Source organism: Bipolaris oryzae (assembly GCF_000523455.1).
Source record: "Bipolaris oryzae ATCC 44560 unplaced genomic scaffold scaffold_5, whole genome shotgun sequence".
In the NCBI taxonomy this organism is placed as follows: Eukaryota; Fungi; Ascomycota; class Dothideomycetes; order Pleosporales; family Pleosporaceae; genus Bipolaris; species Bipolaris oryzae.
Window position 1 is genome coordinate 359117 of NW_006911281.1, and position 19230 is coordinate 378346.

At 48.3% G+C, this 19230-nt stretch overlaps 11 protein-coding genes across 11 annotated transcripts; 4 read left to right on the forward strand and 7 right to left on the reverse strand.

Annotated features, from left to right (window-relative positions):
- Positions 1-277: 277 nt before the first annotated feature.
- Positions 278-916, reverse strand: COCMIDRAFT_81972 (uncharacterized protein; the record flags this gene model as incomplete). The annotated part of the gene is made up of 2 exons (XM_007684916.1): positions 278-769; positions 827-916. 2 exons carry the CDS (start codon positions 914-916, stop codon positions 278-280), a joined length of 582 nt encoding a protein of 193 aa, XP_007683106.1.
- A 1023-nt stretch (positions 917-1939) lies between these two features.
- On the reverse strand, positions 1940-3058 carry COCMIDRAFT_82011 (uncharacterized protein; the record flags this gene model as incomplete). Its single annotated transcript, XM_007684917.1, has 3 exons — positions 1940-2835; positions 2884-2941; positions 3008-3058. 3 exons carry the CDS (start codon positions 3056-3058, stop codon positions 1940-1942), a joined length of 1005 nt encoding a protein of 334 aa, XP_007683107.1.
- Positions 3059-3357: 299 nt separating this feature from the next.
- COCMIDRAFT_964 (uncharacterized protein) lies at positions 3358-3868 on the forward strand (the record flags this gene model as incomplete). The annotated part of the gene is made up of 3 exons (XM_007684790.1): positions 3358-3372; positions 3426-3771; positions 3822-3868. 3 exons carry the CDS (start codon positions 3358-3360, stop codon positions 3866-3868), a joined length of 408 nt encoding a protein of 135 aa, XP_007682980.1.
- An 88-nt stretch (positions 3869-3956) lies between these two features.
- Positions 3957-4513, reverse strand: COCMIDRAFT_965 (uncharacterized protein; the record flags this gene model as incomplete). The annotated part of the gene is made up of 3 exons (XM_007684791.1): positions 3957-4018; positions 4074-4390; positions 4437-4513. The coding sequence occupies 3 exons, from the start codon at positions 4511-4513 to the stop codon at positions 3957-3959; spliced, it is 456 nt and encodes a 151-aa protein (XP_007682981.1).
- Positions 4514-5658: 1145 nt separating this feature from the next.
- Positions 5659-6288, forward strand: COCMIDRAFT_22121 (uncharacterized protein; the record flags this gene model as incomplete). The annotated part of the gene is made up of 3 exons (XM_007684816.1): positions 5659-5708; positions 5780-6197; positions 6253-6288. 3 exons carry the CDS (start codon positions 5659-5661, stop codon positions 6286-6288), a joined length of 504 nt encoding a protein of 167 aa, XP_007683006.1.
- Positions 6289-6687: 399 nt separating this feature from the next.
- On the reverse strand, positions 6688-7357 carry COCMIDRAFT_22122 (uncharacterized protein; the record flags this gene model as incomplete). Its single annotated transcript, XM_007684817.1, has 4 exons — positions 6688-6696; positions 6749-6793; positions 6843-7295; positions 7355-7357. The coding sequence occupies 4 exons, from the start codon at positions 7355-7357 to the stop codon at positions 6688-6690; spliced, it is 510 nt and encodes a 169-aa protein (XP_007683007.1).
- Positions 7358-7640: 283 nt separating this feature from the next.
- On the forward strand, positions 7641-9544 carry COCMIDRAFT_22123 (uncharacterized protein; the record flags this gene model as incomplete). The annotated part of the gene is made up of 4 exons (XM_007684818.1): positions 7641-7656; positions 7716-8127; positions 8175-9409; positions 9459-9544. The coding sequence occupies 4 exons, from the start codon at positions 7641-7643 to the stop codon at positions 9542-9544; spliced, it is 1749 nt and encodes a 582-aa protein (XP_007683008.1).
- A 421-nt stretch (positions 9545-9965) lies between these two features.
- COCMIDRAFT_82101 (uncharacterized protein) lies at positions 9966-12692 on the forward strand (the record flags this gene model as incomplete). Its single annotated transcript, XM_007684918.1, has 7 exons — positions 9966-9984; positions 10035-10071; positions 10125-10265; positions 10318-10452; positions 10510-10990; positions 11265-12481; positions 12560-12692. 7 exons carry the CDS (start codon positions 9966-9968, stop codon positions 12690-12692), a joined length of 2163 nt encoding a protein of 720 aa, XP_007683108.1.
- Positions 12693-13789: 1097 nt separating this feature from the next.
- COCMIDRAFT_44760 (uncharacterized protein) lies at positions 13790-14113 on the reverse strand (the record flags this gene model as incomplete). The annotated part of the gene is made up of 1 exon (XM_007684855.1): positions 13790-14113. A coding segment is annotated over one exon (324 nt), but the record flags the coding sequence as incomplete, so codon positions are not given.
- Positions 14114-14767: 654 nt separating this feature from the next.
- COCMIDRAFT_49524 (uncharacterized protein) lies at positions 14768-16318 on the reverse strand (the record flags this gene model as incomplete). Its single annotated transcript, XM_007684856.1, has 1 exon — positions 14768-16318. A coding segment is annotated over one exon (1551 nt), but the record flags the coding sequence as incomplete, so codon positions are not given.
- Positions 16319-17296: 978 nt separating this feature from the next.
- On the reverse strand, positions 17297-18260 carry COCMIDRAFT_60395 (glycoside hydrolase family 131 protein; the record flags this gene model as incomplete). Its single annotated transcript, XM_007684919.1, has 4 exons — positions 17297-17646; positions 17710-17969; positions 18024-18117; positions 18173-18260. Coding segments are annotated over 4 exons (792 nt in total), but the record flags the coding sequence as incomplete, so codon positions are not given.
- Positions 18261-19230: the final 970 nt, after the last annotated feature.

Sequence of the window (19230 nt, forward strand, 5' to 3'; positions counted from 1 at the left end):
CTATCCTAAAGTCTGTCAGTGGCTGGGAAGGTCAATAAGACAGATGCATAAGATTTGGCAATGGCTCTAAGATGTAAATCTAGCGTCGCTACCGGAGATGTAACGAAGATTACTTCAAAAGAAACCTTTCACTGGGATATGATTCAATCGGAAAATCTGAAAATATTCGAACGGTTGATTGAGCACTGACACATACCAAGCCTCTTCGTAAGGTCGTGATTTCATATCTGAAAAGCATATCCATCTGAGGCTACGGATGAAGCCCTCATAGCCGGAACTATGCGTTCGCAGCCAGACTAAGGTAGATACCCCACACAACACCCACCGAGGCTCCAAAAACAATCCTTTTATCAACAGGGATCCACAGGAAGCTAATGAGACTTATCGTCGGCCAGAACTTGTATCCATCTTTCATCATGGGCCACGTCTTGTTGATGCAATCGCTGGTAACCACGTCCGAAACGTTTACGCCCGGTTTACCCTGCGCATTAACGTATGCCATATAACTCACGAACATGAGCGTGTTGACAACTGCGCCAATTGTTTGATCAAGGATAAACTTGATCAAGACATTTCTTCTGCTCATGGATGTCTTCGCAGGTTCGTGTTTGGACGCAGATTTCTCGGATGAGGTGGAAGCCGGCGCTGATGGGACATTTGTGGGAAATTGGTCTTCGAGGAAGCCTTGCCAAATGATGTTGGGCGGCGTGCTGAGAACGCTGAAGACGACGAATTTGAGTACGGATTGGTAATTGAGGGCGAAGGGCGTCTAGGGCAGATGTCAATTGCATGGCTTTCACATAAGTGACTACACAAAAATGCGTACGTCGTCCTTGTAGGATGATATGGCTTGCGCAAGTACGTTAGACGTTACGCTGAGTGCTGCACCTTGCAGCGTTTGCGATATCATCGACATCTTATCGTTGGGTATGTATTCTGTTATCGCTGGGAAGGTTTTGGTTTACGTGGCTGGAAATCCGAGTTTGCGAACCCTATAAAAGCGAAAAGATGCGATCTGAGTACCGCAATGATTCTGGATGTAAATAAAGAAACAGATTGGAGTATCGCAAGTATATCAATGTGGCCAGTAGTACAATTTCCACCGAGGCTGGAATTGTTACAGCGATGTTTCGACAGGGCGCGTCTCGCGTACCATGACTAGCGTCCTGACGTCAATCAAGGATGCATCTCCAACGCCCGCCATTTGCGCGCTGTCGGTCCGGCTGAACCAGATTGGCCCCCTTGTGTCCGAGAGTATTCTACATATGATATTCACACTGTCCAGCAATGGACCCCAGAATTGACCAAAATGCGGGGTCGATATTACGCCAAGTCAGTATGAGCTGAATGCAACGATCCTGGCGTCGGCAGATGTCTCGAGATGCATCTTATCTTTTTAGACTGAGTGTGTTGGTTCAAAATCACATTCATTCACCAACGCTAGATAGAGCACCTTTGTGGATGCTATCTTCTGGTTACTACTACTGTTTGTCTTCTCCTTTGTGGCACCGAATACTCAACTCTTCTCCCGGCCAGTGCTCTTCGTAATATTTCAACCCTTCAGCGCCTCAACACAGTACTGCTTATTGGCTACTCCCAGTGTATTTGTTCTTGTATCCAGGAAGGCTGACTTGGATCGAGTATCTTGGCTCTTTATTTGACAGCGTTGATCCCGGTCTCAATCCCATGTTGGACTACCACCTTCCTAGCCAAGCAGTGATGCTTGTGTGCATGTGATGTCCGGATCCGAGGTAACGAACTTGTCATCCGCAATGGAGTCATGTGCGCTGCGAAGCGCCAGACTTATTCCGTGCCAAAAGATATGTGCCATACAACAGCTAGAACTGTCAGTTCCAGGCTATCTTGGCCCAGTTTGTCGTAGTTGATATCAGCCGTTGTATCAACTGCGTCGATTTCGCGAAGACGAAACCCTCTACGTTCAAGGCATCAAATCTTCGCGATAGAAGTCTGCCATCCCTTCTCTAGTGACCTTTCGGAGCTGTGCGCCCGCACGACCCAGCTCCCCGCCAGCCTTTATGGCTTCTTCCAACCCTGCAACGATGGCAGCCTCGGCGCGTTCATGGAATACCCTTTGCCGATCCTCGCGGTCTTCGTACATTTCTGCTTCTTCATCTCTTGTAGCACTAAATAGATTGAGGTGTGCATAGGCATTAGACCGTTCTGATAACATGTGGTGCTGGGTGTGCCAAAGTGGAAATTCGTTTGTGCTGATGTCGATGGTAGTCGCTGATTGCGTATGTGAGAGTCCAGTGCGGAGAAATGAAGTCAACACGCTCATCTGTCTCACTTGAATTTTCGCATCAGCTTTCCCATATGACCTCCCTGTCGACCATTTGCTTGCTGCTTCGCTCTGCCAACCGAGGAGACTGAGGAAGCATTTAAGCATTTTTACCCAACCACCGGCACAACTGACTACTTCGTCACCTGCGACTTGAAGCAGCCATTCAAGAACATCAAGACCAAACAACCGGATTTCGGATGCTAGATGCGTCATAGCAGCTCTTGTGTGGAGGAGTAATTGGTCTGCGTGACTGGCAATATCTGTTGGTGGTAAACTCTGCAAAAGTTTGAGTAATTGCTGACGAACACTCTTTGTGCCATCGAGAATAAGGCGCTGAGCTGTAGGGATGATGACAGATGACGGTTGTGGCAATGGGGCTGTGGGTGGATTGCTAATGATTGCTGAGGTTAAAAACGCTAGCGATTCTTTACGCTGTGAATCAGCTTTATGATTGAGTAGACCCAAGTGGTGGGCACATTGCGCCTCTAGAGTTGGAGCACTAGTGGAAAGAGCTTGTTGCTTCAACGCAATTGCTAATGGATGTCAGTAGTTTTCGCAGTCCCGGCTGTCGCATTTCTTACATTTTGCGCGGAAACTGGTGTCTGTCGCATTTGCCGCCTTTGGTTTTGCTTTTCCGACCTTTAGTTTCGGTTTCTGTGTTTTGTGAGCTACAGTCACAAGAGCACCAGATTGATCTTTCATTACCTGGAAATCCTTCTTTTTGCTTTCCTTCTTCTTCTTCGAGCTCGTGGTCATGATGTCGTTCGAGTCGCGTCTTCTAGATTAGATGGGTATTTTGCTAGCAGGCGACTACGAAAAAAAGGTTCAAAATTAGAAAAAACCCAAAATCGACAACAGCGATGATGTTGAAGCGCGCGCGCTCGAGTGTAAGTAGCAGGAAAATTAAAGACCCATGGATGCCGCTAGTGCGAAAGAGGCCTAAAAAGGACATGGCTTGGCAGGGTCCAGCAGCGGACTTGTCCGCCGATGTCATTGGCAATAACCTGACGGCGACCGCATCTCTTACCCCACCTCTTTGTTCTATTTCACTGAATATGGCCCAGAACGCGGTATGTAGTATAGAGCTTCTTTTGGAATTCTAGTTGACTAACTAATGACCCAGCCAGACGAAACACTCGCATTGCTCACCCGCTTGAGCCAGAAGCCTGGCGTGCAGAGCACTCTCATACTATCGCGCGAAAATGGCAACATAATACGCACCTCTGGCCTCATCTCGAAAAGCTCATCGGCAAATCCAAACAGTACCCTCCCAGCTTCTGGAGAATCTACACCTGAGAGCTACGCGAATGGCAGAAAGGAAAGCGGGATTCATAGCGCGGAAGATGTCGCGAGCTCGGTGTGGTCATTCTTGACCGCAGCAGGAAGTCTTATCGATGAGCTAGACAAGGAGGACGAAGTGAAGCTTTTGCGGTTGCGAACCAAGAAGAATGAGTTGGTCATTGTACCAGGTATGGATGTCGCACGAGCTACTATGTGCCATGTACTAATCTACGACCAGATCCCAAGTTCATTCTCGTTGTTATTCATGATACCCCTCCTGCCTAGGGCCTTTGACAGACTCACTGCACACCGGAATTGTTTTTTACACAAGCAACAAGATACCCCACTAGGTTGAATAGCGCAATAGACTGGTTCACCAATGAGCTTCGCTAATGTCGACTTGATTAACATCAACACCGTCCTTGAACCATCGATCTGGAAATGTCATTGGGGAACTGTATCGGTCGAACGTAAGCACCAGAGGACTTACCAGCTTCTTCAATATCGATGTCATTGCCGCTCATCTGCCGCTTCCGCATCTTTCCGTCCTCGGCGAAGGTCCAGTCTTCGAGACCGTAGCACCGCTTCCACTTCATGCCATCATGGGAATCCTGGAACTCGTACCAGAACTGCACTGCAATCTTGTTGTCGGTAAATGCGAAAAGCTCCTTGCGTAGCCGATAGCTTTTCTCTTTCTCCCACTTTTTGGTCAAAAGGTCCTCGATGGCTGCCGTGCCTACGAGGAATGATGATCGGTTGCGCCACACACAATCGGGAGTGTAGGCCTGGGAGATGACCTGGAGATTTCTACGACAATAAGATGGTGCAGAAGCGTAAGCACATGCTGACGTACTGGGTATTCCACAGGTCCTGGGCCTTCTTGACCTTGGCATGTGCGGTTTCTTTGGTGAATGGTGGTGCAAGAGACATGGTTCGATCAGATTGAATTACTCCAGATGATTTGTGAAGATTTCAGAGGTCGCTCTGGCTGAACTATATACTATCTAACTTGCCGTGATATCGAGACATACTCTCACTTTGACGTGCCGAAATCTTGTTTGGTATCGGCGCATCGGCATTGTTGGATGCCTAGTCTAGAAAACCATGCCGCTTTGATCATTCTCAAATGATTATGTGATGGTTCTCTCAGCACTCTGCATACTACTAGCATCCATAACCATTTCTGAACCCAAAGCCTAAAGCATTGTCGTTGTTGTCATTCCCTGCCGCGACCTCTGCCACGCGCTCATGCCGATCGCAGTGGACCCCGCGACCCACTTCCATATCGATAGTAAAGGGAAGCTTCTCGAACCAACAACCCATCTCAGACGTTCGTATAGCGCATTCGTAGGAAGGGACCAGATGCCGAGGCTTCCCACCAAATGACAAAGCTCTAGCATACTACTGTGTAGGCGCGCAATACTCCGAGGGTCTAAGACGTTCCAATTGACAAAGCTAACCCTCCAAACCCGGCCGTGCTATAGTAGCTCTGCCCAAGCATCAAGGTAGCACCCATCTACGTAGTCCCCGCCATGCCATCACCAGCTCTTCAGCTCGCTCACTCAGGTACCCGCATCGCGCGCTCTCATAGGCCAAGAAGATTTGTCAAAGCAAGCAGCGCGAAACCCCGGTCGTACATCCAGAATGAGGCAGTTTTTAATGTACAATGCTATATGTTAACTTTGTAGGGTAACCGACGGCTCCTTGGCGGGCAGATGACGCCAAAGCTGTCGCACTTTCCGCCAGCAAGTGTATGCATATCCGCTGTGTAGTGTCTTTTTGCCCCACTATTCCATCTCGAGAGCTATACGCAAGAAAGCGTCGAGGTAAGGGTTTCGGCCGGCCAAAGCAAGCAAAAGCGGGTGAAGCGGGCAAGGTTTGCCCCTCCTTTCCTTGGGTCCCGCACCTTGTCCTGGCTGCTAGTACTTAAGTTAGATAAAGCTCCTTGAGTTTCTTGCTCGGAGTTTTTCTTTTACTTGCAATTGATCGAGCCGATATATAAAGCTTTCTTCACGCTTTGGACTACCTTTCTCACACCTCTCCCACTTCACATTTCATATACAGCAATTGCAAAGATGGCTCCTCTCAAGGTTGGCGACAAGCTCCCCGAGGGCGTCAAGTTCGAGTATGTTCTACCTTTCATCTAGCACTTGGTGTTTGCTTGCTTTACAAGATGAATGCTGACCTTCTTCCCAGATGGGCCCCCATCACCGACAGCGACCCCACCGCATGCGGCCGCCCACAAGAGTACGACGCGAGCAAGGAGTGGGCCGACAAGAAGGTCGTCGTCTTCTCCGTTCCCGGTGCCTTCACTCCCGGCTGCCAGGCGTACCACCTGCCACCCTACATTGCCAAGGCCAAGGAGTTCAAGGACAAGGGCGTCGACATCATCGCGACGATTGCGTCCAACGATGCGTGGGTCATGAATGCATGGGGCAAGGTCAACGGCGTCAAGGGCGATGAGGTCCTGTTCCTGAGTGACACCAAGACATTTTTCAGCAAGAACCACGGTTGGGATGCTGGCATGGGTGACCGCAATGGTCGCTGGGCTATGGTTTTCGACCATGGCAAGGTCATCTATGCTGAGAATGAGAAGAGCCCCGGTGAGGTTTCGGTAAGTTGCTCTGCATCCAGATTGATTTGGATTGTGCAAGTCTAACAATGTGCAGGTCTCTGGCGCTGATGCCGTCCTTGCCAAGTTGTAGGCATTGACAGCGAGTAGCAAGCGTCTCGGGAAGTCGCTGCAGAATGACGATATATCTAGTCAACGTTGTAGAGACGAATGAATGAAACGAAATGAAGAGCAAATCACCATGTCAATTCCAATGCGTATGTGATGCCCAACTCGGACCGAGGAGCCCATTAGACCATATTGTGTAGACACATTCGAGACGTCGCTGTGCACGTCATGTGCGGCAAGGGTGATTTAAGTTCGTGTTTGTATTCATTGCTGGTCGAATGCTCAGCTTGGATCGCAACTTTTCCATGCCCACGCTTGCTTGCAAGCCAACGAATTGGGCCCTCGACCATAGTCCGTCTCGCATGGCTGCTTCTGTTCCGATATCCGTAATGGCGTGATATATACAAACGCCATCCTGGTACGCTCAATCAAACTATTCGTGTTGTTAGTCAAGAGTTCGTGATCGACAGCGGGGCAAGACGTACGGGAGTAAGGAAAGATTCGGCAACGAAACGTGCTCGTGCGTTCAACTGTGCAATGTCAGCTCATACCCTCCATAGATTGTCAGTGATGCCTTACGAAAAGCTTCATTTCAGAAATCTCCTTGTCGACCTCTTCCATGAACTGGATAATAAAGTCGACCAGCTTGTGCTTCAGCATCTCCTCAGTGTGGGCGTTGGTGATCAGGAACGAGATGTCGTAGCCCTTGACCGGCTTCCTCCGCAGAATGTAAAACGACTCAGCTCTTTGGGTCAAGAACCGTGTGAACTTGTGGACCAGAATGTGCTCAATTTCATCTGCCTGCTTGATCTTGATGCTTATTCGCACACTGTTGATACTGGGCTCGATGTATACGCGCTCATTCTCGTTTCTCGATACGGTGAGGGGGTTTAGGATAACCTCGGGAGAGCTTGCAGCCTCAATCTCAGGGACATTGTGACGCTCCGAGGCTTGCGAGGCAAAGTTGGAGAGTGAGAGGGCGGCCGTGAGAGACGAGCGCACGCACTGGAGGTATGGGCGGAGGGATTGGGACTAGCGGACGTTAGCAATGCCCAAGTAGTCGGGCAGCAGAGGAGTCTATAGAGACATACCATTGTGAGGCGAGCTCAGCACCAGCTCTGTGTTCAGATGTCAGGACTGCAGTCAAGGGAAGAGGGCGGGCTATGACATGCCAGCACTGGGGAGTTGGCGCTGCCTGCAGGTGGTTGTTAGTGGGGCTGGAGCTCCGGGCGGCGGCTGAGCTTGGCGCGGCACCTCTTCCTCATGATTCGGCCGTCGACCATTACATGTCGCCCCACGATTGCATTATAAGTCTTTCTTTCGCCTCCGCCCCCGAGACCCTCTACACATTCTTTGCACAGTAGTCGAGTAGACATCATGGCGTCTATACCGGGTATGTGGTGATTTGCCAGCGCTTTTGGATCGTTTGTGTACTGACTTGAATGTTTGTAGTAATCGTAAAGCATCAGGGCAAGAAGCACGAGGTCGAAGTGGATACCACATCCAACGGCGAAACATTCAAGTACCAGCTATTCTCTATCACCGGAGTTGAGCCAGAGCGCCAGAAAGTCATTGTCAAGGGTGGACAGCTCAAAGATGACACCGATATGTCCAAACTGGGCCTCAAGCCCGGCCAGACTCTGATGATGATGGGAACGCCTTCGGGCACCGGAGTCGTCATTGAGAAGCCCAAGGTCCCCACCAAGTTCTTAGAGGACATGGACGAGGCAGAAGCCGCGCAGCTTGAGGGCGCCACACCTGCCGGTCTCCAAAACCTGGGAAATACCTGCTATATGAACTCTACACTACAGACACTCCGGTCTATCCCAGAACTTCAGGAAGAGCTTCTGCGGTACTCTGCAAGGTATGGCTTCTCTAAGTATTTGCTTGCGCTATACTGACTGCAAACAGCAACGACGCCGGTTCATCCAGCTCCGCGCAGCAACTCAGCCAGTTCGGCCTCGGTGGTCTCGGTGCCTCGACTGACCTTACGAGCTCCCTCCGCGATCTGTTCAAGCAAATGTCCGAGACTCAGCAAGGGTTCCCTCCGCTCATGTTCCTCAACGCGCTCAGAACCGCCTTCCCCCAGTTCGCACAAAAAGCAAAAGATGGTCATGGCTACGCACAGCAGGATGCTGAAGAAGCTTGGTCACAGATAGTATCGCAACTACGACAAAAGCTCAAGGTCACCGAAAAGGATGCGTCAGGTGCGGATAAGCAGGCCATGTCTTGGATTGACAAGTACATGTCGGGAAGGTTCGAGTCGGTCATGGAGTGCGACGAGCCTGCAGCAAAAGAGGGTGGCGAGGAGGCAGTTCACAGCGAGGACCTATTCTTCAAGCTCAACTGCCACATCAATGTCGAGACGAACCACCTCCGAGATGGTCTCGCCGCTGGCCTGAAGGAGAAGATTGAGAAGCGATCAGAAGTTCTTGGACGAAATGCCATATACACGAAGACCTCCAAGATTGCACGCCTGCCAAAGCACCTTCCAGTTCATTTTGTACGCTTTGACTGGAGACGAGACACCAACAAGAAGGCAAAGATCATGCGCAAGGTCACCTTCCCAGAAGAGTTGGACGCATTAGAGTTCTGTACCGACGAACTGAGGAAGGCTCTTGTCCCCATTCGTGACAAGATTCGTGATGTCCGCAAGGAGGAGGAGGATCTTGAGCGCGCCCGCAAGCGACAAAAGCGCATGAGGGCCGGCGAGGAGAATGACACTGAGCCTACTGCTTCCAAGGAACCTCTACAAAAGAAAAAGGAAGCCGCAGAAAAGAAGGAGGAAGCCAATAAACCTGACGATGCTAAGATGGAGGACATCGAGTACAAGACCGATGCTCAAGTTGAAGCCGAGCGTATCGCATCGATCGTTGCTGCCAAGAAGGAGCTCCTCGCACTTGTTGACCCCAAAATGGCAGCTGATGAAGGGGCCAACCAGACGGGTCTCTACGAGCTGAGAGGTGTCATTACCCACCAGGGCGCCAGTGCTGACAGTGGCCACTACACGTCCTTTGTCAAGAAGCAGGGAGCCAAGGATCCAGTCACTGGAAAGCGAAAGGAGGAAGATGGCAAGTGGTGGTGGTTCAATGATGAGAAGGTTTCCGAAGTCGATTCTGAGAGGATACAAACCCTCTCTGGTGGAGGTAAGTGTTTCCGCCATTTGGGTATGATCCGTGACTGACATTGGCATAGGTCAAAGCCATTCGGCTCTTATCCTCCTCTACCGCGCGGTCCCCCTGCCGGTCATTGAGGAGGACGTGCAGATGGGAGACGCATAGAATCAATCGACGACTGACTCCATAGATAGTGTTCAGGATGCCATTGTCGCTATATGGCAAAGTAGAAGCGTGGGCTGAGCGATGGATGACGCATGACACTGGCGTTGACCTAGCTGAAAGCGCTGTGAGCGATACTCTTTGAACTATGAGTAATGAGGGCACGACTTCTAGACTTGCATTAATAGATATTGGCCGATTGGTCTTGTTCATGTCCTCGCACCCAATTCACTCCGCGTTGTAAAAACGCGTCGAGACGTGTTGCCAAGCTTCATGACACCCGCGTCCAGCACTTCTCTTTTCCTCTCTGCAACAATCTCCTAGAATTTCTTTCAAATTCTTCTACTTGCAGTTTATATTGCCGTTCCTTACCCTATCACCCTGTTGTGTTAGACTTTCGTTTCATGTCTTAACCACCACCATCATGTTTTACAGTCACGAAAGTAGGCTTCCCTGCAAGACCCCAGCCTGGAGACTAAACTGACTTTTGCAGTCCTCACATCACGTAAATATGGTGTGGCGACGGTGTGGTTAGTCATAATAGTTGCCAGTCGCTCTTTCCTTCAACTGACAGAAATGGCAGGCTCGTTGCAACCCTCGGCGCCAAATCAAGCCTGAAGCGCATCAACCGCAAGCAAATTCTTGATGTCGACGTATCCAAAGCATGCCAAACCATCATCGATCCAGTAGCTCCCCTGGCTCTACGTCTACAGGGAAACTTGTTGTAAGTCACTCTGCTCGCCCGGCAGCATACGCAGCACTGTTGATGCATACAGATATGGACTATCGCGAGTGTACCTACAGCAGTGTGGATATATTCTTTCGGATGCACAGAATGCTCAACTTGCTCTAAGAATGGCATTACGGACAGTTCAGAATACCGAGCTTGATCCTGCTGCCGGCAAAGCCAAGTACGAATTCGTTATCTTATCACTCTATATGGCAGTCAACTAATAGATACTCCCTAGTCCACAGCAACTCATTCTCCAAGACGACCCCTCGTTCCTCCCCGATTTTGCCCCTCCCCCGCCAGAACTACTCGCTGATCTAGACTTCAACTTCAACCTCGACATAACACATTCTGGCGAGTCCCAGTCTCTAACACCGTTTGGCTCTCAGCAGTATTCGTCTTCTTCTCGTGTCGGTAGTGCAGGCGGTCTCATCCTCCCTCCCTCTTCCCCCGTCACTTCGGGCGGATTTGGTCTCGAAGGCGATTATGGAATAGGCAGCATTGGCCAACATAGTGCCATGCTTGGAGCCGGCGACACAATCGAAATCGAAGATCCGGATTTTGAATTTGGGGATGATGGCGAGATCATTCATTTGTCGCCAGGTGCTGTGTCGCTCAGAACCCTTGCTACGCCTGCACGTGCGCCCAGGTCTGGGAATGCTGGACAGAATGATAAGGTGAGAAAGGACCCTCCACAGAGCCAACAGGCTCTTGATCAGGTGAGTTATGCGATGTTTTCTCATATTCCTGCGCACTGAATATTCGGCAACATATATCTCACCTGAATTTCGACTGTAGCTTTGCGACTTGGTCCTCCATGTTTCAAAGACATTCAGCTCATTGAGGCGAAAACTTCACCTGGCGTATGGAAGCATGCCTCAAAAACCACGTTCCCGTTCTCTTTTTCTCTTGTCTCTCTCATTTTTCACTTTCCTTGCTTTCTATATCTACATATACCCCATAACATATACAATGGATACTGATATATATCAGTTGCCTGATGATGAGTTGCATGTTGCGCTTCCCGGTGAAGAAGACGGCCTTCCCGAAGGCGGCAGTTATTCCTCAAGTGGCGCGCTACAGTCTCAGCAGTCTTCAGAAGTGGTAGAATCATCAGAAACTTTTACCGCTCCCATGCGCCGACATCGACTTCCGCGCGCCATTCCTGCAGATACAGTAACAGAACTTCGTAACAAGGATCTGATTGACTGGGGCGCGAACTATCTCAAGAACATGAGGACTGCTACGAAACAGAAGATCCATAATCGCGCCCTGACACAAGCAAAGAAAAACGCTGAGCATTATGTATGGGAGTCTGGACTAGGTGGTATTGGCCAACGTATCCATGGGCGCGAAGGCTATAATCCATTTGATATGTTCATGGGCGACAAACTCTTCGAGGCTATCACTGGCATGAGTCGCAAAGTAACCGGACGTAAGCATGATCGCGATAGCGGTATTGACGATGCTACGCAAGAACAGGCACGTCGTGTACGCCAGAAGAGTGGCGAGCTTGAGGCTGCTCGAGGCGCTGATGATGAAGGATTTTCTATGCCTCTTGGAGACGACGAAGCTGCAGTTGAACTGCCTCGTGAAGCAGCCCCCACTCTCGATGATCAACATGTCTCCTCTGCAATGCCGTGGAACATGAGTGCTTCTGCTAGAAGCTCATCAGCCATTCCTTGCAGTAGGCGTATCGGCATGACTAGCTCAACCGATCATGGAAGACATCGAAGTCGCCTGGTATCCGCCTCTCCACTGCATGGACGAGGCCCGTCTATTCCGTTTGATTTGAATGATCTTACAAGTGACGCGGATTATGCGGGCAACGAGTTTCGGCTGTCAGGACTCAGCTCAGACTTTCCCGAGGTTGCAGCTCTTCCAAATACCAACTCACAGGTACCCAAAGTACTTTCTATCGAATGCGAAAACTTTATCACCTACATATGCGAAAAGATGAGAGACAAGGGAGATCATGCACAGATAGAGACAGGTGTTGTGACTAATGCTGAAGAAATTACTTTTGAAGAGCTACTTCCGCCTACGGAGAATACAAAGATGATTGCTTGTCACGGTCTCATGATGGTTCTCACACTGGGCACAAGAGGTATGCTCGACATACAGCAGTCCGAGCACCTCGGTGACATTCATCTTCGCTTATCTGAGAAAACCAAAGTGCTGGAAATCATTGAGATTAGCGATGGGGAAGAGTCGGATAGCGATATTGAAAATAGAGAAGATGAAGAGATGGGAGCACCCGCCGCAACGGGCTCACGATACATTGCTAGCGAACTCGAGGAAGAAGACGAGCAAATGGAAGACCCAGCGCATGTCGAGGACGAAGGACATTTCCGGGAGCAGTTTGCTGCTGGGCATGCTGCCCAGGTGGACGACGGTCACGAGTCTTTCTACGATGATTGATGGGCTGGGGGTGGGTATGAATATGCAGTGTGCTATTCATTTCGACAACACATGTTCGCCCACATGCGATGATGACTTTCGAGAAAGCCATATGTTAACAATTGTGTGCCATGGCTGATCTTACGAATTTAACGAGCTGGAATGATGTACCGGGAGCAAAAAGGACGGGATCTTGTGTAGTGATAATAAAAACAAGGATTATAACTCAGCCTATGGTGTTTTACTGCCTTCACCACAACCCTGATATGGTTGTCGTGCCCAATAGAGGTGTGCATGATAGGCATTTACCCGTTAAGAGGTTTTAGTACTATTACTCAACTATATTTCAGAGTTAAGAGTAGGGTCCTACTAAAGTAAATACTTACCCTAATCCTTTGGATATATCGTTTTACTGTAAAACTATTTATTCCAATATCTAATCCTGGGCGGTTAGTGTGGAGTCTACTATCACTTTCCATTAAAATCAATCTAGTACGCTACATAGCAAATAGAGACCAAAAATCTCGTGGTACGGGCTGTTTGAAGTGGCTAAATACACAGTGTTTTTGTCCCCGAAACTAGTGCAGGAGTCCAAATAAGGCAAAGATAACATGAAAGCTTCTACGGCACTAAAACTTGAGAAACTTCTCCATGCGAATCGTATTGTTCTTAGGGAAATTTGTTACTACACTGCGTTGTAATATTTTGGATGTTGCTCTCTTTGTTGGCAGAAGGGGATACATTCCCATCTATACTTTAGTGTTTTGCACCTCTCCTTATGTAAGACGAAGGCCTTGCTGAATCATTCTTTTTCCAAGGAGCCTTGCAACTGCACGTTGTTGTGGTCCGACTACCCATGAGTACGGTGTTTTCCCATCGTTGTCTCTCCGGCCGACATCTATGTTTGGTATCTGGAGTAGTGTAGAGACCAAGTTGGGCGAACCTGACGATGCTGCCCACCAGAGAAGAGTGCGTCCATTGTTGTCTTGCGCGTTTATATCCGCGTCGCTTAACATGAGTAGTCTCCTAAACAATTCGTTGTTACCTGATGCTGCAGCCCATGAGAGCGGAGTTCGTCCGTCCTCATCTTGTAAATTTACATCCACGTTGCGAGACTGGAGCAGTCTCTCAACTACGGTCATATTTCCTTTTGCTGCAGCCCATGAAAGCGGAGTCCGTCCGCTATAATCTTGTAGATTGACATTTATGTCGCTTGATCCGAGTAGCTTCTCAACTACTGTGCCATCTTCTGATGCTGTAGCCCATGAAAGAGGAGTCCGTCCGTGGTGGTCTTGTGAGTTTACATTTACGTCACTGAACCTAAGCAGCCTCTCGACGAACTTGCTATCGCGTAATGCTGCGGCGCGTGAAAGAGGAGTGCGTCCGGAATCGTCTTTGACGTCGATTAGAATGTTCGGTGCTGTGAGCAGTAACTCGAACATTTTGAAATCTCCCTTTCTCACCATCTTTGAAACAGGCGTCCTTCCGTGTTTGTCCCTTATGTTGACGTCAATCTCCGCTGTCTTCAGTAACAGTACTATCATAGCCTTATTTCTTCTCTTGAGTCCTGCCAATAGCGGTGATAGCCCATCCTTATTCTGGAAGTTCACGTTGACCACACCTGTATTTAGCAGTAATTCAACCACTGAAAGATCTTCTGCCAGTACTGCGCTCAATAGCGGCGTGTCCCCAAGCTGATCCAATGAGTTCTTTTCATACGAGGCCAGTTCCCGTGCTAGCTGCATACGTACGTACCTTACGCTTTCATTCCTTTCTGCTGCTAGGTAAAAAAACGGAGTTCGCCCATATTTATCTCCTATGTTAGGGTTGGCTTTGCCCAATTGTAGCAGCAGTGTGATAATGTCTATCATCTCATCTAATCTACCACTATGGTCCTCAACCTCAGCTGACACCAACGCTGCTTTTGTCGCCCACAATAGGAGCGTCTGCCCGCTTTCTTGCTTTATATCAACATCAATCCCATTCACTCGCACAAGTAGCTGTACAATCGCCTTGTTGCATGAATGTACTGCTATAGATAACGGCCATGCCCAGTTTTTGTTCTTTGCATTGACGTCAATACCATGTGTTTTGGACAGTAGTCGAACTATTTCCACATGACCTGCTCTTGCTGCGACGTATAATGGTGTTGAGAAATCGCTGTTTGCTAGGTTGACCTTCGCTTTACTTGTTTCGAGTAAATGCCTAATCACAGTTGTGTGTCCTCTCGATGCTGCCCACCACGTTGGCGTCCGCTCATGTATGTCTTGAGGATTGATATCAATGCCGGATTGATTTAGTAACATCTGAACAATGTTTTCTTTTCCATCACGCGCAGCGTGAGTCAAAGCTGTCTGCTTATTGTGGTCCGCTTCATTCATTTCGACATTTCCTCTTGTCAGAAACATCCATACATCGTCCTCAGTCCCTTTTTGGACTACCTCAAGCAACGACTTGAAACTTCCAGCCTGTAACTCTTCCCGTGGTAGCTGTCCAGATGCGACTGTAATAGATGCAGTGCCTCTGAGCTCTCCATAGAGCTGGCCTTTCCGTTTCGATTTCACACGCGATTTTTGTATGCATAATCGTCTGACCGGATACCGTGATGACATGAAATCCTCGAAATCCGTCTGCGAAAATTCCTCAGTCTTGACTCTCCTTAAATGTCTCATGGTAAGGCTCATATCCCTCAGAAAGATGGTAATCCTCTCATCTCCACTTCCCTGTTCGAGGCAATCGAGCTTTGCACAGCCAAGCTTGTCGTGACCAATACCCATGAATCGGATGTTGAGATGAACACCCTTGCCGCTCAATATGACTGGGTCATAGGATCTATCGAGAGTAGTGCACTGGACGATGTTTCCGGATTTGCGAAACGAGGCTGGCGAAGTAGCTAGGCAACCACCACGATCATCGGCTGATCGCCACGCGAAAATACTATGATCATCCGATATCTTCAAGATTTCCTCTTGGAGCCTGATGAAAGCATTTTCTCCTTCTCCATATATCAAAGGCATGTTGATGTTGAATATGCCTAACAGACAATAAGCTATGTCTTCTATCCTCGTTGTTTTTCTTTCTGCGGCCCATGACATTCTTTGTGCAACGCTGAAAGTTTCGACAGGTTCTGCTTGCAAGAGCACACTGACAGGAATCCGAGTACGTTCGGATATTTCCTCTTGCAGGTCTGCTCTAGTCCCCAGAAGAGACCAGTTCTTGTCGAAGAATACCATCTCCTTTGGGGCCAACAATTCCTGGAGCGTCCAGCCTCTGGTGAACCATTTGCTTATTGGGAAGTAATCCTTGGAGCCTATATCAGCTAGATACGCATAGCATACGTCCGCTGACTGATACCAGGAATACATTGAGTTTATCGCTTCCGAAAGTTCCGCGCTGCTTGTTTTGTCGATGCAACATGTGTCGACCCAAAAGTATTGAAAGCCATCATGATCGGCTTGCCGTCCGCATAGGATAAGTTTACGGTAACCGAACTTCTCTTTACCCTTCCCATCAAGCAGATCTTGGTAAGTTACTTCTTCATTGGAGGGGCCCCAAGTGTGCGAAAGAATCGCGTAAGGTGGGAGATTATCAGGCAACAGCTCGACAAGGCTGAGCCTGTCGCTACCATTGATCTGCAGAAATCGCATGAAGATATGTTCATACGGCGATTCAAGAATCAAAATAATGCGAAAGCAGTATTTTCAAGGTAAGTCGCTGAAAAGACTGGCGGTTGGAAGATAGAGTGTTGGTGACGAACGTCGATACCTAAGTAAGACTGACTGCCAAGATGTTCGCTACGTAAGTCACGGGGCAGCATATTCAGCCTGACCAGCCTAGCCAGAATTGTAGAGCTCTGCAGGTGCCGCAAGACCAGATGATATTCTATGAAGTGTTAGACTAGAACCTAGTGTGCTTTTCCAGCTTCATATTCCAATCTCAGCCTTTGAGAACAAGGCAAGGCTGAAACCGTTATGATCGACAGAAATACGGAAGTGCAACCTATACTCAAGCAGACATTGATGTACTTCAATCAAATCTTTTGTTTCATTTTCCTGGCAAAGGGAAGTAAAATCAGATAGCAAGTTTACATATATGGGAACCAAGTTCAACCAGCTGATGTTTGACAGCACTATATGTAGCCTTACGGATTAATAGTGCCTGTTTAGATTTTCTTGTTAGTTCTCGGAGCTGATATCATATTTTACTTCGACACATACTGCAGATGGTTTTGAAAGGTATGATCCTTTCTCACACCAGTAAATCGAATATTAGTGACATCAGTACTTCAATACTCATGCTAACTGAATTCATAGATAGATTCGTGCATTTGGTGTTAATTGGTTTGTGGGAGCTGGAACGAGATGTTCACCGTTCCACGACAAGTTACACCATTCCTCAGCCTCTCTTCGTATCTCATGTCCAGTTCTTCTTCTCTCTTCGAACGGTGTTCTCGTAAAGAATAGTTCTATAAGTGTTGTCAACGTCTGAGAGTTCACCCAATGGTTTGTAAAGTCTTCAAATAGCATCATGTCAAACGGTGCATTCATGTTTTCTTGTATGAAGCAGTTGTGTTTCAGTTAAACTGGCTGAATCTGAGAACAACCCTCCAAGCTTCCGCGCACCTGCAAAATCCCCCCAATGACCAGTCTTTCCCGAATACCGTGGGGCTGCAAGCCCTCGAAAAGGAAGTTGTTGATATTCGCACCAACCGGCCTCTTCTGCAAGCCCCAGTGTGTCTCACCCAGAGTAGTAGGAGCCTTTCCAGATATGTTGTTAGCCAACAAGGGTGTCACAATCTTCAACCCATCTTTTCCGGTTGAATAAGCAACTTGCATCTGGTTGTCGTCAAAGTCAAGGTACAGCCCAAAGTTGTGCCAGATGTCTGAGGTGAAGGGCGCCATGAAGTATGTTTGGACTTTCTTGGCCCATTTCCAGCCTTGAAGATAGATGACGCTGCCGGTCTTCAACATCGACTCTGTGACATCGGGGTGCATGAATCCAATATTCTCGCCATATGCTGCCAGGTCGTCACCTCCACCTGCTCCATTTGGTCCGCGAAGAGTTTCCTGCATGGGTAATCCGACCTTGAGGGACCAGAAATCTGCCTGGAAGTCCTGGGCTTCATGGAATGCAAGAAGATATTCATGTGAGAGATTAAGAGCATATGGTGAAGTTCGCATTGAGAAAAGCCAGGTGACCTTACCAGAGACAGTCTGGTTTTTTCCATTAACGAGTAGCTCAGCTCGACGGAGTGCGGTCTCACGGCCTTCGGAGGACGATGCGAAGATGGACCGGTCACTATAGACACATTGTCAAACTGTAGTCAGGATGGTATGTGGTGAGGGGATTTACGTTATCTCAACCTCGATGGGTTTTGTTCCAGCTACTCGATCAAACATCGATGGCTCCACGTTGGGAAACGATATCACTTCCTTCCATGTCTGGTCTGAGGGTGTTGGACATGTTAGTGGGCACAGACCATAATAGCTCAGGTGTCTTACTCTGCCCTAGAACATATTTGGGATTGAAAGGACTTTTCACGGTTTCGAATGTGTCGCCGGTAAAATTCTGGGGAATTCGACCGTCAAAAGTCAAGGGGCAGCTTAAGGCATCGAGCGAAAGGGACAAGGCATAAGGAAGCCCAGTCAGAAGCTGTGCGAAGGAGGACTGGATCAGCCTCATCTCAGAAACATATACTCGTCTTCAAAGGCGAGCCACCACAAAACACAATAGGAATTTTAGAATGCGATAAATTTCATATGCTTCCATGTTGTTAAATATGCATGAGAGTCGGACCTATTATGGTTTTGTTGAGCTTGCATCCCTTGAAGTGACGAGAATGATGCGGGGATTCTAATTTCCATTTCGGTCCGACGGCTCGCTCGCCAGATTGGTCCTGATTTGCCGATGTTTCATGGAGCAATGCGTGCACAAAGAATTCCTGTATGGACTGACGTTGCGGCTAGTGAAGATGCACTTAATCTTGCACAATGCGGGAGGACTTGTTGCTTGCTCGAGGAAGATGCGCAACAAGTCCTGCTCACAACAGTCCAACGCATCTACTAAGGACGTACACATTCGACATGTTCTACACCCTGCGCTTTGTTTGCCAGTTTCGTCGACAAGCTTATTAAATATGCACTTCCCCGCCCCGCATTCCGGCAGCGCTACTAGCGTGAGGATCAAGCCGTCAATAATCGTCATAGCATTGATCAGATCCGGCGGCGTGTTCTAGTGGAAGAAAAATACTACTGTCCGTGCTCACCCAATGCAACAATCAGCCAATGCAACACTATCTGCCCCACCCAAAATATTAACCCACCATTTTTAATACGTAATATCTCCACCACTATAACAGCTCTTATAAAAGCGATTATAGTAATTAATTCGTAAGGTCTAGAAGGTTAACTTTTATACTACGTAGCTATAAAAAAGTTTAGTATTAAGGTTTTAATATTAACGCGTTAGTACTAAAATAAAACGACGTCGCGTACGGTAACTACTAAAAAACGCTAACTACTTACTCTACTATAAGAATCTAAGCTAGTAAAATATATAG